At 40.9% G+C, this 18,215-nt stretch overlaps 2 protein-coding genes across 10 annotated transcripts in view; both read left to right on the forward strand.

Annotated features, from left to right (window-relative positions):
- The window catches only part of LOC132972409 (isocitrate dehydrogenase [NADP], mitochondrial), a 375,783-nt gene that overhangs the window by 280,692 nt on the left and 76,876 nt on the right, over window positions 1-18,215 (forward strand). The window lies entirely within an intron of this gene.
- Window positions 1-18,215, forward strand: part of grm3 (glutamate receptor, metabotropic 3) — a 49,180-nt gene that overhangs the window by 13,896 nt on the left and 17,069 nt on the right. For 4 of the 7 annotated variants that reach the window (XM_061035195.1, XM_061035198.1, XM_061035200.1 and 1 more), the window contains 4 exons: window positions 4,933-5,489; window positions 7,289-7,432; window positions 12,029-12,298; window positions 12,787-13,405. In XM_061035195.1, coding sequence (XP_060891178.1) covers window positions 5,166-5,489; window positions 7,289-7,432; window positions 12,029-12,298; window positions 12,787-13,405 — 1,357 coding nt within the window. In that variant the 5' untranslated portion in view covers window positions 4,933-5,165. Of the gene's footprint in view, window positions 1-4,929; window positions 5,490-7,288; window positions 7,433-12,028; window positions 12,299-12,786; window positions 13,406-18,215 lie in introns of all 7 variants that reach the window. The other 3 variants (XM_061035197.1, XM_061035199.1, XM_061035202.1) reach the window with 1 other exon arrangement.

Here is an 18,215-nt window from a genome sequence, read left to right on the forward strand (position 1 = left end):
GGTTATTTATTATCTTCATGTCAGCTTAATAATGGGACCCTTGGACATGTAGTAATGGGTTTGCATAAATTTGTAGAAGATGCAAGAAAAGAAAGGTCACAGTCAGTGCAGCAGGGGCTGCTATATGCTGACTTTCTTACTCAGGTTCCCTGCTATTAACATGCTATATATCTATAGCTATATATGCAATGCATGTTAATGTAAAGTGTACAAGTCCTGCAGAACTCATTACAATCAGATTGCAGATATTCTTAATTATTTCTTATGTTTCCAAAACCATGTTTTTGTGTTAGCCAAAAATATGTCTTAACATGCACTTAACACAAAGGGACAGCCAGGGCTGATTTTAATTCAATAAGTTTTGTAATTTATAAACCAAATTGTCAGACATATTAAATCATGACTTATTTATTGTAGTAGTTTTGATATTGTTTGGGAACATATATTTTTGCTTTGCTAAACATGTCAATGTAAAAATTCAACCAATTCTTGAGATATGTCAATCTGGACAAAACTTGTGGATATGAATGACGGACTACATTAGTGCAATGAGACTATAGGTGACAACAAAGTTTATGTCATTATACTCGCTTTTAAAGCCTGGTCGGGTCGGGGATTATTGCAGAAGATCAAATCGATATAGAACAATCCAGAGGTGGCTTTGTTTACAACTCTACCGGATGATAAAAGTATCGAAATGAGAAGTAAGTTAGTCAGCGGGAGGAGGCTTTTTGCTTTAGAGAAATTGATTTTTGCGTAATGTTTATTACATATGGCTGACAGCAGGGGCAATAATAGCTAAAAAAATTAAATAAAGACCAAATACAAAGGAAAGCTAAATGGGAAAGTGATCGAGTAAACCCTCGGTCTTTTGACAGATGAAGAGACCTGTTGGAGTTGAAATGATTCAAAACTGATCCTGAATTTGATGTCTTTCTACTACACAGGTATGTAATAAATTACGTTAATTTTACATTCTAACATGTATTTTTATTTCAATATGAAACACAGTTGGTAGCTAAATCAGAACTAGCCCATGCTAGCTACATTTGACAACACAGCGTTTGTAGCATTTAGTTAGCAAAGCGAGCGCTGATAGGCTTAACGTGACGATGTATCTGTAGACCTACATGCAGCAGACACTGTGGTTTGTCTCAACCTTGAGAGTCTGTATTACTGAAAGGCAAACTGAGTTTACGTTTACACTGCTAGGTTAGGCTAAATTTGGTGATAACTATACATACCTGCTACAATCGAAGAGTTGTGCGCTGTGTTTTCGTAATTGCAAGTAGACATGCAATGTTAGAATCTAGCAATGATCCCATTAAGCTAGCTCCCAAGGCACAACAAGGGTCAGGAGTTATTATTTAGCATCATCAGGATAATTATTGTTGTTTATTAGCTATGTTAACATGAATGTTAATTAGTATAGTACTTTGTATTTTCTCATGATCTTCATAATGCTTAGAACGTTGATTGATAGATGAATCAGACTGGATTATGTATGATTTTTTTTTTTTACATATTTCCATAGCCATTACCTTTCATGTCACATAAGTTGTTTATGTAGTAGTATAGGTTTTATTTCATGTAAGTGTCGCTCTTAAGCACATCATCAGCATATCAGTGGATTGTGTCAGAATGACATTTTTAACCCAATCCACTACATGAGAACATAATCAGAACAGAAGGTAATTCTTTCAATGTGAAAAACTCCCTCTTGTCTCATACAGGCCACCAGTATAAGAGGTGAGCTGACTCTTCTAGATTCACTATAATCACCACAAGATGCATGCAAAAATTAACAACTTTATCTTAGCTTTATCCTACAAGAACTCGTGAATCTTTACCAAAACCTTGAATTGTAAACTCTGTTTTGTAACAGGAACAAGAGAAACCACACTAAGACGGCCAACATGGAGCGCCAACATGGAGAAGATGCCAAAAGAATACAGCTCCAAAGTCATCAATGGAAGGCGATTAAAAAATCTATGGTCTGAGAAGAGATGAAGAAGAAAGACTCCCAAAAACAGGACTGTTGAGGCCAGATGACCCAAGGAGGCATAGTTGTCTCTCTGTGATACCAACACCAAGACCAAAGATACACACATGCAAGCATCAAATGAGGACAAATATACATCCATATTATCTCTGTATGATTTACTCACTGAAATCACTGGAGAATACATTAAATATTTCATAACTGATCAGCTCAGGCTGCGCTAGTGACTAACCAGTGAAGCTGAATACTACTGTACTTTCTGGGTCAACAAAGAGACATTTGATAACTCTCAACATCTTTTTCTTTGCTGAGATAACCAAACACTATACTGTGTATTATCTTCCTCTCTTACTGTATCTTCCCTCATAAAACTTTAGAGAATGTCCAATGCATCCATGACATACTGAATAACTGATATGTCTGTATTGTGAAGAATTGTAAATCTTGTATATTGAGTTATCAACTAAAATGTTATGATACTGATTGGTTAACTGTATGTTCATCTCATAAATCATTAACTCTGAAATCAATCTGATCAGCGTTATACATTTTAAAAAGAAAGATTGCACATAGATTTTGAAGAATTGTATAAATTGAAATTTGAAATTTGTTAAAAAACTAATTTTTATTGATTTTATTGTGAAAAATAATCTTTACATAAGGGAAGTAAACATAATATTAACAGGATAACATAATATTGTTTTTATTATAGTTTAATACTATGTTTAGGTAGTGACAAATTTGGGGAGAGGAAAAACATTCCAAAACAGTCTAAAAAGACAATATACAAGTTGACGGTTCTTTTCCTAGATATGTGTACTTCAGATATGGTACAATATATATAGGGAAAAAAGTTTTGGGACTAAAACTTAAAAAATTTCAAAACGTTTCCAACCTGACTTTGAACCAGTTCGGTAGAATGACCCATATTGAATGATAATTCAAACCCAATGAAAAGAAAAATAAATGTACCTTCCCTTTGCTCATTATAATAATATGTATGAATTTCAAGAAATGTAAACAACTTGACTTTGTAAACACAAGTCAAAGTCAGTAAGAAATATAAAAAAGGCACTTGTTTTATGCTTTTTTTGGGGGGGAAATGTAGTAAGCCGGCGAGGTATGAACTCAGTGGAGTTGTCAGAAAAAGTGTCACTGATTCTCCATACAGAGCATCTGAGGATATACCTAAACATCCATCACACCTGGCTCCTGGTCTTTATCAACAGTAAAGATGTGGTTCCATGCAGCTCGGGCAAGGGGCAGAACCCCTTCATAGAGAATATAAAATACTGACCCAGTTCTACGGGCTCTTTCTGCAGCATTTTCCCCTTCAAGTCAGGGCGCATTCCTTTACAATTAGTGCACATGCACCAGTTTCATCGTGCTTCACTGTGGGTTTCAGGGGTTTAGGTCAGACTCAGAGTAATTGAGTAAGTCCAACATCAGTCCTGACAGTCTTAGCAGGAACATCTCCAGGAGCTGCTTATTTGTGCACAGAAGTCAAGGATAGTCATTTATTCTGAAAATATAAACCAGCCATGCATTAGAAATCATCTTGTATTCACGGATCGATTAATTATTCTATATTCAGGAATAAGGCAAGGGCATTCTTCAACCTTCATTGCAGATGATATTGACTACTGGAGATGGTTCGTACTACTGGCTGATGTTTAACACGTCTTACTCACTTGGACCGGCCTCTTGCTTAACCACCTAGACTTCGACCACCGCCTCTCTAAGACCCAGACTCAGAGAAACTAGGACTAAAGTGTGTTTCAATGCTGAGGTCAAGCATTAAGATGCCCTGTGAAATACTTTTAGATCATTTTTGCTAAATAAGTTTGGAAGGTTGAATTTAGTAAATCAAGAATAATGACAGGAATTGAATGGGTTTTAATAAAAAAATGTCTTATTCCCTTCATTTGTTTCCACAACAAAAGCAGGACTTAGCAAAAGTAACATCTTTCTGACCCTGCGGGAGATGGTGCTCATGGGAACTGCAGTCTTCACCCTGGAAAAACCGTATCATCCACCAGGGTCACTAAATTAAACCCACCCCCCAAAAATGAAGGTTCCTCAAAGGGCCTTCAAATCTTCTAAACCATAAAGACATCGTACAGCTTTTTACAGGCTAAGTACTTCTGCCCGTCACATTAACTTTTACTTGTGATATATATCGAATGCCCCTTTAACAACTACATAATATTTAATTATATTGTCTGTTAAAGTAGTGCATTCTGTCTATGAGGAAAAAAGTCCAAACACACACACAGTGATAACTTTATTGGCAATAAAAGATAGGATATTAGTTGCATCAGCTGTTGTTGGCCTCATTGTTTTCAGTGTGGTGAAATGCATTCAGTCCTCACACTGTAATCATTCAGCATGGAAGGGGGAGCAATAAATCTGATAACACACACACACACACACACACACACACACAAACAGAACCCACATACATATACTTTGGGGTATAAACTCATGGACGAGCAGAGAATTGTTGGAACAGAGATCAGATTAGAGAAGCTTTTCTGATCGGTTGAAAGAGAAGGGTGGGCTCGTGTATCAACCAGCCATCTAAGCTGGCTTATCCTGATACAACCAGGGGCAAAGACACACACACACACACACCACGAGAAGAGAGTTTACTGGGTGATGTGGTGGGGGAACAGTGTGGTACAATGCATTCTCCAAACAATTCCATATCCCTTTTAGTCATGGCCAGGCTTTGGCTGTGAAGCGGAAACATCTCTGAGCCCTTGTTAACCGTGTCCCCAAGTTCTTCCATTGGTCTACTTTAACTGCCTTTACACTTTGTAGCAACTCTCACAAAAAGTATTACAACGGGGAGATCTTGACAGCTTCCTGATTTTGTCCTGCGTCACGTTTGATTGACACTTACATCTCTGCTCTCTTTCTCCAAGCAGGACAGATGTCCAGATGGTGTGCCCCTCCCACTGTGGATCACTCCAGCTCACCCTGACCGTTTCATGGGCCACACACCGATCCAAGCATCAACGACCACTGCTTGACTCGACCCCACCTTGTACCGAACACCTCACCCGCATCCCCTCGCCCCCCGCCTTCACCCTCCGCCCCGCACCTCCCTTTTCCCCTCTTCTCACAATTTGACAATCCCCAGCACCTCCCCGAGCCCAACATGGTCGCCTGCGTTCCCGCTCTACTCCTGACTGTCATGATGTGTCGAGGCGTCCTGCTCTCTGTCGGAGACCCGCCACAGCAGTCCCGCAAAGAGATCCGCATCGAGGGGGATCTGGTGCTCGGAGGCCTGTTCCCCGTGCATGAGAAGGGTGCCGGGATGGAGGAGTGTGGGCGTGTGAACGAGGACAGAGGGATCCAGAGGCTGGAGGCCATGCTGTTCGCTATAGACAGAATCAATATGGACAGTACTATCCTGCCCGGGGTCTCTCTGGGGGTCCACATACTGGACACTTGCTCTAGAGATACCTATGCATTGGAGCAGGTGGGTGAACATGGTCACTGCTCATAGACTCTGCATGCTTCCTGACTGTACTTAAATACACTCGTCGGTCTAACAAATGTTCTAATCCTAAACTTTTACTGCCTGTTATCCATTTAAAACACCGTTTATAAGAGGGTGGGGTGAAATCTTGTTCATATGTTCATAAAAAAACCTTACCTTTCATTTTTTACATGTCAAGGTTTATTACTTTAAAACAAACGAGTATTGCTCTTACAAACATATGTATCCAAAATACAGACAGATACAGATTGGCAGTAGCTTTTTTTTGAAGGCTTTATATGCTTTATATACCCTTAAAACAAAGGAAAGAGACCCGATTTCAGAACTAACAAAAGATCATTGTTTAAAGTTAAAGGCTTAATATGCGATTTTTTTGATCCAGCAGATGTCGCACTTGAGCACCAGCATGAAACCAAAACAACCCGCGCTGCATTGTTGTGTTAGCATGCTAATGCTAGCGATCTTTATTATGCTCGTGTCTTCCCACTGCATGTAAATTTACCTGAAATGAGCGTGATCTAGAAACACAGTTAAGCAGTGAGTACAGTATGTTATTCTTCTTTTCTCTAGTCCCTCAATTAAACAACTTTTATACACGAGGGGAGGAGTCAGCCGGCCGTCCGGGCGATGTAAACAAAGTGAAGATAGGACTCTGAAAACTCTGAAAACATCACAGACAGTGGGACTCGGGTGTTACACCCATTGTAGACAGTCATGACTCACAGAGTTATTTTCAGAGGAGATACTTGATTTTTACATTTACATGTGAAAAATCGCATATAAAGCCTTTAAGTCATCACTGAGTAGTATAATACCTGCAGGTTTTCTGCCAATGCAAATTAAGTTGTTGAAAGTAATTAAATCCTTCAACCAAAGTAACATCACTGAAAAAAATGTTAGTTAGAACACTTATTCTCTATGAGAGTGTCTTCTTCTTTGTGTTCACATTTACCTGGGGAATGCTGGGACAACTTACTCACATAGTTTGTCTGCTCTTTTGTGCCGTAGGGAGACTTAAGCTTTTGCTACATTTTCTTATATAAAAAAAAAAAAGTTAATCTGCGGGGTAAGTTGTGGTGCCACTTAAAAAAAAGAGCAGTGCTTCCATTTTAAATCAACTATAAGGTCTCATTAGAAGATATTATACGAAGTTGAAGTAAATGTACCTTGAAATTATTTTTGTATCTAACTTGGATAAAGACGCTTACCTCGAATGATAAAAGCAAATCCTTGAAGAGAAATAAAACACTGAACTCTTTGCAATGATGGGAAATGAGCCGGATATTAAAAAATATGATAGAAGTTTCTCGAGGGGACTGACATCTTATCAAAAATATATTGCATCTTTTTTGCCGAGTTAATATGTGCCGTGGCATCTAGTGATCATATAAAGGGAACTCTTATTTTAGACTTTTTTGTGTATCTGATATTATGTTCACCTCACCGGACTGCAGGTTAATTTGCTTTTTATCCACAGGCCAGCTAAATGATAAAAACGTGGTCGGTCAAAGAGTAATACATTTTCAAACAGGACCCTTTAGTGAAAAAAAATGTAAGAGCATGTATGTAAGTAAAGCAAAAATGTTTTTATAGTGGCTTTAAGAAGGAAGACGTTTCATCTTAACTTAATTTTTTTTTGTGCTGCTTATTTCTCCACAGAACGTAATTTTAAAGAATTTCACAAACTGATTAAAAATAAATAGACATCATTAATCAGATGGTATCCAGTACATAGCATTGCATGGTATGTGAAATGTATGTTCATGTGTTTCCTATAGGCTCTGGAGTTTGTCAGAGCCTCCCTCACCAAAGTGGACGACACAGAGTTCATCTGTCCAGACGGATCTTACGCTTTGCAGGATGATAGCCCGCTGGCCATCGCTGGAGTCATAGGCGGCTCTTTCAGCAGCGTCTCCATACAGGTAAATACACAGTATGTAGGTAAAGGATTTATAGAATCACATTTTTAAACATCATCAGGAGGATTACGCCTTTATTAAATGGCTTTACGGGTAGAATTTAGCCTGCAAACTTCTGCTCTTAAACAGGGTTAGGTATTAAAACAAAGGAAAGAGACCCGAGTTCAGAACTAACAAAAGATCATTGTTTAAAGTTAAAGGCTTTATATGCAATTTTTTTGATCCAGCAGATGTCGCCCTTGAGCACCAGCATGAAACCAAAATAACTTGCGCTGCAATGTTGTGTTAGCATGCTAATGCTAGCGATCTTTATTATGCTCGTATCTTCACACTGCATGTCAATTTACCTGAGCGTGATCTAGAAACACAGTTAAGCAGTGAGTACAGTATGTTATTCTTCTTTTCACTAGTCCCTCAATTAAACAACTTTTATACACGAGGGGAGGAGTCAGCCGGCCGTCCCGGCGATGTAAACAAAGTGAAGATAGGACTCTGAAAACTCTGAAAGCATCACAGACAGTGGGACTCGGGTGTTACACCCATTGTAGACAGTCATGACTCACAGAGTTATTTTCAGAGGATATACTTGATTTATATTATATTTAAGTGTGAAAAATTACATATAAAGACTTTAAAAGAGAAAAAAAGCTTACTTCTTCAAGTCTCCAAAAATCCAACCTCTAGGGAAAAACCTCAAGAAGACTTAAAAAAAACCCGCTTTTTGCAATAAACAAACACATCGCTCAAATCACCTGTTAGGTAATATAATGGTTGACGACATTGCAAATACAAAAACTCTGCTGTTTTCGGGTTTTCAAATAACCAGAAAAAACACAAGTACAAACTTGGTCAATGTAGAGTGAAAGTCTTCTGTTGGTAAGGTAAGCGTATCTGCGTGCGTCAAGTGTGCGTCTCTGTGTGTGTTTGTGTGGATGTGTGTACTTATTTCTTAGAATCCAGTTCCATTGGTGTGTTCTTGTGTCTCTTCCCAGCTCCTGTAGCTCTTGTCATAGAGCCGGGTAATTTGCATAGTTTAGCATAAAACCTCCTTCTCCTTTACTCCTCTGTGGCTGCACAAAAAGCATCCTCCTATCAGTCCTTAAATCCCTAATCTGTGCAACGTCTTCCTGTATTCTCCCTTTCTCACACTCTCTTTCTCATTTTCATTTTCCATTTCCTTTTTTTTTTCTTTCTCTTAAGTCTTCTGCTCTGTTCCTTCTCATCACTTTCTTCTTCTGTCTTTATATGCATTCAGAGGCAACCCCTCGTGGCTATTTAGGCAGAGCTCAGTGTTTGCTGACCTCAGCCCGCTTCTTCTTCTCTTCCTTCTTCCTGGGGCAGCCGCTGTTAACACATCTCTTATCTCTTGTCCTTCATCATGCATAATTATTCTTTTTTTTTTTTTTTTTTTTTTTACACTTATTCTTGTTGCCCTTTGTTGATGTTGCTTTTAACTGTGTTTACTGCGGGGCAGCACTGTCTACGAGACCTAAACTGTGATCAGCCTTTATGATCTCTATCCAGTGATTCTCCTGCTATCTCTCCACACTTCTCTCTGCTCTCTACAGCGAGTCTGTCTGTTGCTTCTAAATTAAGTGATAAATTATTTCTTTTTACCAGGCACAAGCTAACTCCAATATTTTTTGAAGGCATTTACATAGAACGCATCATTCCTTTCCAACCACTCCTACACACGTGTTAATGTGTCGCGGTGTGTCTGCGTGCGAGTGTGTGACTTGCATTCCAAGCAGAAAAAAACACACAGCACTGCACCAAGTTTTTTGCTCCTCTCCTTTCATTTTTTTTTTTTTTTTTCTACTTGTCTCCCATATTCAACCCGATTCCTACCGCACATCTCCCTTCCCTCTTTTTTCTCACAGGAAGGAAGCAGAGTAAACTTTCAGTGTCTTTACAGGCAGCCCTCTTAGCTAGCTGTAGTCATTGTTCACTGGCAGGTAATGGAGCAATGCAGGTACATTTTGCAGCATGACCTTCCCTGACATTTGAGTCAACTGCCATCTGAAAACCATAAAGCCTTCAGCGAGTACTACAAGCAGTATTTTTATGTGTGCACGCGTGTGCGCCTGTGTGTGTGTGTGTGTGTGTGTGTGTGTGTGTGTGTGTGCATATGCATTTTGGCATATATTTCAGTGCAGGTGTCGGTGTATGTGTCGACCAGCCTCTGTGCACACGAGTTTATGTATATGAGTATGCTTCCTAATCTTCTACATTATTAGTCTAATGAGATTCTGACATGTTGTCAAAACAGCTCATCAACTGAGGCTGTGAATGAAATATAGAAAAGCCGAGAGTGATGCGCTCTAAAAGGATTAAACCGAAGCTAGAACAGAATGGCAGTGTAGTTTGTATTTATTTGCATGTGTATGCATGTTTGACTGTGTTTGTTTACATGCACACATGAATGCGGATCACTCATATTTGCACTATGTCCGTGTTGGCATCTGTGACCGAAATTTTGCAATCAAGAGAACATGACCAATCAACAGTAAAAGAGGATATTATATGGACATCAGCAGAGCCATCGCTTTCACATGAGTCAGTGGTTTATTGAACTCCTGTCTGTGTGTGCACATTTTGTGTGTACAATTTTTGTGTTTCTCCATGTGCATACACTGTGCGCCTTCACTCGCTGCACTGTCTTCAGCAATCACATATTGTGCATGAGGAAACATGGGGCAGCTGTGGCTCAGAAAGTAGCTGATTTCAAGATCAGCGGCTCAATCCCCGGCTTTCACAGTGCACCTGTCCCAAGTGTTCTTTGGCAAGACATTGAACCCCAAAATGTTACCAGCCATCGGTATGTGAGTGCGTGTGAATGTATAAGATAGATAGGATCACAATTTGTAAGTAAGTAAGTAAGTCATTTAGTATGTGACTGGGGATGTACACAAAATTCACCATTTTGAAAAAAGCAGTCTTCCAATTATGATAACATGTATTCCTTTAATGAAATGCATATATAATGTTAATGTTGAAAGAGTACATGAAAACACATTTCTGGCTTTGGTTTTAGACCACAGAATCTGCTGGAAACCTCAGATTAATTATGTTCGACCAAAGCTGGCCTTTAAGGAAAACAAAACACATACTGGACCACAAATCACTGCACATTCTGTATTCTTCACTTGTATTACCATATGAATAATTGTGTAGGAGGTCGGGGAAACGCTTAAAAAAAGCAACTTACAACCATTGTGCATACTTCAGAAGAGACCAATCAGGATAGTACACGAGGTGTGGTGTAGGGAACACATGAACACACTGTTTTTAAAGTCACGTGCATTGAAATGTATAGATCTGGTCAAATTTAAAACTGCATCATGTTTAAAGCAAGACATAATTCACTTCCAAGCAACATTCAAAAAATGTTTTGTGACAGGGAGGGGGGTTATTATTTAAGAGGTGAATTCAATTTTAAAGAACAATGTATTCTACAATTAGAAGAGTGTATTTCAGGGTACGGGGTGGACGTGTGGAATGGGTTAGAGCTGAAACCAAGCACAAATATAAATCATTAAAAGATTATTTTGACAGGTATATGGAAGAATAAAAAGTGTTTTAGGGGTATCCCAATGTATTTTGTGTACATTGGTTGGATATTAGGATTGTAAATGCACTGTGAACCTGGGATACGTTTGTTTATTAGTTGTAAATAATTGTGAGCATTTGTTGGAATAATATACGGTATGAACTAATAGAAGTAAAGTGAGAAAGGGGTATGGGTATATAAGTTTTACTTCTTCCTACTCCCTTTTGTACACTGTTACTTTTTTGTTCTTTTATTATCTCATTTTAATTTTTGGTTTTGAAATAAAGTATTTCATTCATTCATTCCTTCTTCCTTCACATGAAGTTTAAATGCAATATTTTTTGCTGTTTTTCTGAAGCTCCATAATGCTGAAGGACAACAATGACAAAGTGTGATGTCATTTAGTGTAAATGCATAAACTACAGAGCATTATTACAGCACTGTCGCTTGCAAAAGATCCTTTCTTGACTTCTTTGCAGACCTGGACCAAATGTCACACGCTGAAACATTCTCCAATTTACTTTGATGTACTTTGGAATATCTAGTATAACGTATTATATATCTCTTTGCATGTATTCAAAAGTTCTGAACACAATTTGTTTTTGATAGTGTAAACTTTTACACAAACAATCAAAGTGAAATCCAAAGAATAGAACGTATAGAATCCATGTGAAAGACAAATGCTCTCTCTTTCTTTTTGTGATACCTCACCTCCTCTACAGTGTCTCCTCTTTCCCACTCTCAGTGTGTACTTGTATGCGTCTTCATACGCCCCATTAAACTTATTGAACAGTAATTGGCACTGTTGCTTTCACCTCTCAAAGCATTTACACTGAAGAACTACAAGTAGCTTCTTCTTCTGCAATCTAACTTTGTTCAAACACCATATGATGCTAATAACATGTACTTCACACTGATATATGAGGTAATCATTTTTGTTTTTGTTTTAAGAAAACACTATGTTATATTTAAAGTTGTCTTGAATTTTGAAAGAGTATTAATGTTTTCACCTTAATGATGTCTAATTTTATGTGTATCTCTCCCCTCAGGTTGCCAATCTTCTCAGGCTCTTCCAGATTCCTCAAATAAGCTACGCTTCAACCAGCGCCAAACTGAGCGACAAGACCCGCTATGATTACTTTGCACGTACAGTTCCTCCCGATTTCTACCAGGCCAAAGCCATGGCAGAAATCCTCCGCTTCTTCAACTGGACGTACGTGTCCACCGTGGCATCGGAGGGGGATTACGGGGAAACTGGTATAGAAGCCTTCGAGCAAGAAGCACGCATGAGGAACATCTGTATTGCTACTTCAGAGAAGGTGAGACATGATGTAGAACACATTACATGGAGTGTTTGTTTCTGCATGAATATAAGCAAACAGTGCTCAGAGATAGATACCAAAAAAAAGGCAAAGTTTTATCAGTAGTGTCAGCCTGATGCATGGCCTGAAGCTGCACCAGTAACAGAGAACAAGGCGCTAAATTTGTGAGCGGTTAAAAGTTTTTTATCTTGTCTTAAAAACAAATATGGTTGATATTACTCTGGTGTTATCAGTGGTGCACCAGAGAATGAAACCTTATCTCCGAAAACTCATTCTGGGTACTTTCACACTCACATTTTTCATCTCATTTGCTCTGGAGGTGCATGATGCGGGGGATGCACTACTGAAGCATTTTTTTGCCTTGTTTCTTCATGAGAATTGTGGTGATAAATAATCCTAAATGTAAGCCAAGACACAAATGTAGAAGAATGGAAAGCGCCAACAAAGCATCTTTTGATTGACAAAATGTCTTCTCTTCATTTAAGGTTGGCCGTTCTAACGCTAAGAAGTCCTATGAAGCTGTTATCCGCCAGCTCCTCCAGAAACCCAACGCGCGCGTGGCTGTCCTTTTCCTGCGCAGCGACGATGCCAGAGAGCTGTTGGCAGCTGCCGCCAGACTCAACACCTCCTTCATCTGGGTGGCCAGCGACGGCTGGGGCGCGCAGGAGAGCATCGTCAAGGGTAACGAGGTCACCGCCGAAGGAGCCATCACACTGGAGCTGGCAGCCAATCCCGTGCCAGAATTTAACCGGTACTTCCTCGGCCTGGACCCGGTCAAAAACCACCGTAACCCCTGGTTCAGGGAGTTCTGGGAGCAGCGGTTCCAGTGCTCATTGGGAGGCGGAGGCGGCGGCGGCGGCGGAGGAGGAGGAGATGGAGCGATGCCTCTCCCGCAGTGTGACAAAGACTTGTCAATGGACAAGAGCAACTTTGAACCCGAGTCCAAGATCATGTTCGTGGTGAACGCCGTGTACTCCATCGCCATCGCCCTCCACAACATGCAGCGGAGCGTTTGCTTCAACACCACCAAGCTGTGCGACAGCATGAAGGCCCTGGATGGACGCAGACTCTACAGGGATTACATCCTTAATGTCAGCTTCACAGGTGAGACAAGTGGAGCATGGTGAAGAGAGTGAAGAGGCCTGTAGATAAAGGGGGTTTGAAGGTGGATGAAAAGTGAGAAGAACTGAGAGTGGAAGAGGGAAGTCTGGAGGACTGGGGGAAGATAGCAAAGAAATACAAATGTGAGCGCTGTGCCTGGTTAGCAGTCTTCTCATGGACAACACAGGGATGTTGTCCTTCTAGCTTAGTCAAAACAAACAAGCCCAAGAACATAAAAAGTAGCGAGACAAATCCACTTAATTGCTATGTATTGTCAGAGCCATGCTTGCCATAGACGCCCATTACCCGTGCGTAATTGATATGACACTACAAAGTTGCTTTGAGGAAAGAGGGCTGTAGTTAATCCGTCAGCCATATTCTTCTCTCTTGCAATAATGAGATTGTGTGTGTTATAATAGCCTCTATAGCCGGCTGCCAGTCTGTCTGTCAGTCTCTGTAGAGTTGCGAGAGACGAGACAGAGGATTGGCTTGACTGACAGATGGCGCACAAAGGAAGTGTTATAAATAAACTGCTGTGTCTTGGGGACTGACACAGGTTTAGAGGTGCTTATTTCTCCGCCGACCGTGACCAGCAGCAGACATCAAAAACAGCCAAACAAACGGCACTTACACGGCAGCTTTTGCAGCTTTGGACGCTGGGGAGAGAGAGAGCGGGGGGGGGGGGGGGGAATAGATGGTGGAACGAAAGAATGGCATCACCAAAGGGAGGAAGAGCTTGCAGATAAGAGTGACAGGCAGACTAGAATTCAAAATAGAGAAGTTTAGGGTAAGGTAAACAGGGGTAAGGAGGGAAAAAAAGAGGGAAGGAGGGAAGGAAGGAACAAGGGAGCAGTGAGGAACTGCCAGAGTGGGACAGCGTGCGTCAGCAGAAGATGAGGCTTCTCTTTGAAATTCCCCCATCTTCATTTCTGCTACAAATCAAAGGACTTGAAGCATTTCTGCCTGAGAGGAGGAGGGGGTGGCATGGAGGAAAGTAAGAGGGAGAAGTTAGATAGAAAGAGACAGAGAGAGAGAGGAAGTAGTTAAGGCGATTGCAGTCACCTCGTAACCACTCCCTTGTAGGATGCCTATACAGAAAGGGTTTGGAACAGATATGCAGATTCCAGCAGAGATTTTTTAGAAAGCAAGTTGGAGAGAAGAGGAGGAGTGAATCCTGCTGTGGCTTCCCTCTATCTTCTTCATCTGATCCATATTTTTCTTCCCTGCGTTCTCCTCTCCCGCTGCCTCCCTTCTATTCACTACTGATGTATGTCCATGAGGCACATCTCACAACTCTGCAGCAGGGAGAGAGAAAAAAAAAAAAAAAAGCAACAGCATGCACAAGGATCTTGAAGTTCTTTACAGCTCAGCTCAACAGTGACAGCATGGCGAACAGCTGTATTGGTTCAAGAAAAAAAAACGACGAACCCACACTGCTTGTATGTGTAAAGCTTTCCATCTACAGTATGTTAGGAAGGAGCTGAGGTGAGTTCAGGTTGAATGCGAGGTATAAATACTGCAGCATCACCATCTCCGCAGTGCTCTCAGTCTGAACCCATAGTGGACGCAAAAACCAAACACTGTTCTGCGTGTTTTTATCTCTCTCCAATCCCCTTCTCTTACACACACACACACACACACACACACACACACACACACACGCATGTTCATTATACAGACCTTAAAGTAGAGCAAAACTTGATCTCACTTATGCTTCCTAAAAAAAAAAAATCAGTTTCTGACAAGGTATGTGGTGCTAGTAGCCAGTGCTGTTATAGGAGTGTGTTTTCATATGCCGCTCCCTTCCATCTAGTCTCATCTCTCTAGTTGCTATGGTAATGAAGCCAACTCCACTGCCAATTGTTGAAGTGATCTGGAAGATCATGGGAACTGCTCCCTGCCTACCAGTAACACACACACACACACACACACACACACACACACATTATGCATTATTATTATTATTATTATTATAATCACAAAACACATACACGTAGAGACTAATGCACAAAACACAGTCAGCTTCTTTACAAAGAGGCAGCTCGATATGCTTGTTTTTTTTGTTTACCAGTATGAAATTGCAGACACCCCGAGCCCACACACTTCTCAAAGCCATCATTCAACTCCCACCCACCCACCGCCTCGATCAGCAGCAAAAAATATCAGTATATATACACACATGCGCGCGCACACACACACTTTTCTGTTGAAATAGTGGTGATAGATGTGATATTCCCCCTTCTCTGCGCTTTTGTGTGTGTGAGTGTGTGCGTGTGTGTGTGTGTGTGTGATATGTCTATGTTAGCAGAGGCGGTGTGCCTTCAGGGCCATATTGAGCAGTGAGCTTACTGCAACGTTTAGATGCTAGAGAAAAACCTTCACTCTATATCTCTTCCTCATTTTTTTTTACCTTCACACTCTTCCTCTCCCTTCCCTATTTGACACATTATGTCCCTCTCTTTCTCTCTCTCTCTCTCTCTCTTCATCTCTCTCTCCCTCTTTCTGTTTATGTTTCCTTCTCTCTTCATCACTACATCACTCTATATATCTCTTCGTCTCGCTTCTCCTTCTCACCCAGAAATATTCCTACTCTCTTTACTTTCCAAAACAGCACATCCCACTCAGACTTCACAAGGTTGCTCTCCTGCCTCCACTGCATCTCTTGCGCGCCCGTCTGTTCCTCCACTACTTCCCTTTGCTCATCCCTCCATCCATCCTTCACCTTCTCTCTATCGATTCCTCCGTCTTAAGGCTTTCCTCCTTCCACCAGTATCTCCTCTAACGTCACATTAGTCGCCTTCTTTTCTCTTGTACTATCTCCTCTCCTTTTCCTCTCCTGTAATCTTCTGCCTCTTTTCCCTTGTCTCTTTCCTCATTTCTTTGCACCCTTATCTTGTCACCTGGCTCATCCTCCGTCCCAGCACCCACTGCTTTTGGCCTGCGGTTTCTCTCCTTTTGTCTCCTATCTCAACACCTTTCTTTCCATCAAGCTCAGTTCTCCATGGCCATACATCGCTCTCCCTTGTTCCCCGACTTCCTCTTCTTCATGGCTATCCTCCGCTCCCCTGTGGCCTGTTGGTCTGCAGTGAAGGCAGGGCCTCCATCCCCCAGAGAACAAATCCACAGGGAGAACAAATATAGCTCATGTGATCTGTGTGTGTGTTAGTGACATGTGAGTGCACCTCTCTGTCCATTTCAGCATAAAAGAGATGTGTGTGTGTGTGGATTTGTGTCTCTGTAGGGCACAGATGTGTAAGGTCACCAAGGAACAAAAGTGGGTCAAAAAGGTTGAAAAGCACCCTGAGCTGTCAAATATGTATGTTTTACCTGGAACAGATGTACATTTGTGCGTGTAAAGATAGGCAGTGTTGACTCTGTAAAACTTTAAATCAGTATTAAGTCAGAGCTTCAGGTGTATTGTTTTCTAGAAATACAATTTTCTATTCCCAAGCCAATAACTAATCAAACTGCCAGCTTTTGAAACTTTGGTAATACACTCTTACAAAAGAAAAGGTTCCTCCTCTCTCTATTAGCCTATACACCTCTCTTTCTCTATCTCCTATTTCAGATTGCTTATACCCACTTATTCCTCCCAAGCCCCCTTTGCCTCTTCTCTTTCTCCCTGCCTTTAATACCCACAATCCCCCTTGGGCTTCGCTTTAGCCCAACATGGCTGAGAACATAATTAATTTCACAGCTTCTGAATGAAAAGCCTGTTTTCACCATGCTTCTAATTGGGCTAGAATAATAAGGTGTTTCTCAAGTTTGCAGGAATGCACGTGTCTTGCAAAAATAATTGGATTGGGTTGCTTTAAATCAGCGGTTTGTCCCAACTAATTTTATTTCTTTTTCTTTCCAGTGATTTGTGTTATATATTTTCTGGCCCAAGCGGTTTTGATAGATCTGCAATCACGAGTTGGGCGGATTTGATTGACAGTGAATTGGATTATGTCACATAAACAGCAGTATATATTTGCAGTTTCACCACATAAAATATTGTAGTAAATTGTGGACTGACAAGGCGTGCTCCACCGCTGGCAACACCTCAAAAGGCATGAAAAGTTAAGTCAAAGTTTGTAGCACTAACGGCTAAACCTGCTGTGGGTCTCAGCTGGAGTAGTCATGTCCAGCAGGAAGTAGTGCATGGATGAGGTCACGCAGAATCATCAATCATCACTGCTTAAGGGCTTACTCAAGTCATTGCTCAAGTGTAAGTACAAAGCAAGAACGCCCAGAAGCTGCTCATCAAAATGATCGGTACAGTTCATTGGTTATCAAAGTTGGTGAAGGGCCAGCAGTCGGTACCCCCTCTGTACATCTCATCACCTATTGGACTGATGTTCATGACGTTTCCTTTAAATCCTTGTGCAGTCCTTTGAACAAATCACCCACAAATTGGCACCAAATTGCCATACAGACATAAATACTTCCCAGACGATGAAGCGTGTCGTTATTTACTCCCTGACTTCTCCTCTGGCGCCGCACTGTTGATGAATTGCCATGGAATTTATTTCAGATATCTATTGCCTGGGTAGGTCATACCAAATATGATTTGAAAATGGACTGCTTTATTGTGCACGAGTAACCAACCTACTGTTAGTGCATCAAGTTTGATCTGTTGAGGGGGACGAAAAGAGAAGAGCAGGGCAGACATGGCGCTAAGGTTACCGGTGGTAGCTCCTTCTGATGTGAAGGAACGAAGAAAACGGTCAACCAGACTCACAACTCCAGACTCACACGGTTTTTAAGGTTTAGGTGAACTGAAGGATTTCCATCCTAAGCTGCATGTGGATAGCAGTGTAAAGACAGTAGC

Source organism: Labrus mixtus, chromosome 4 (genome assembly GCF_963584025.1).
Source record: "Labrus mixtus chromosome 4, fLabMix1.1, whole genome shotgun sequence".
NCBI lineage: Eukaryota > Metazoa > Chordata > Actinopteri > Labriformes > Labridae > Labrus > Labrus mixtus.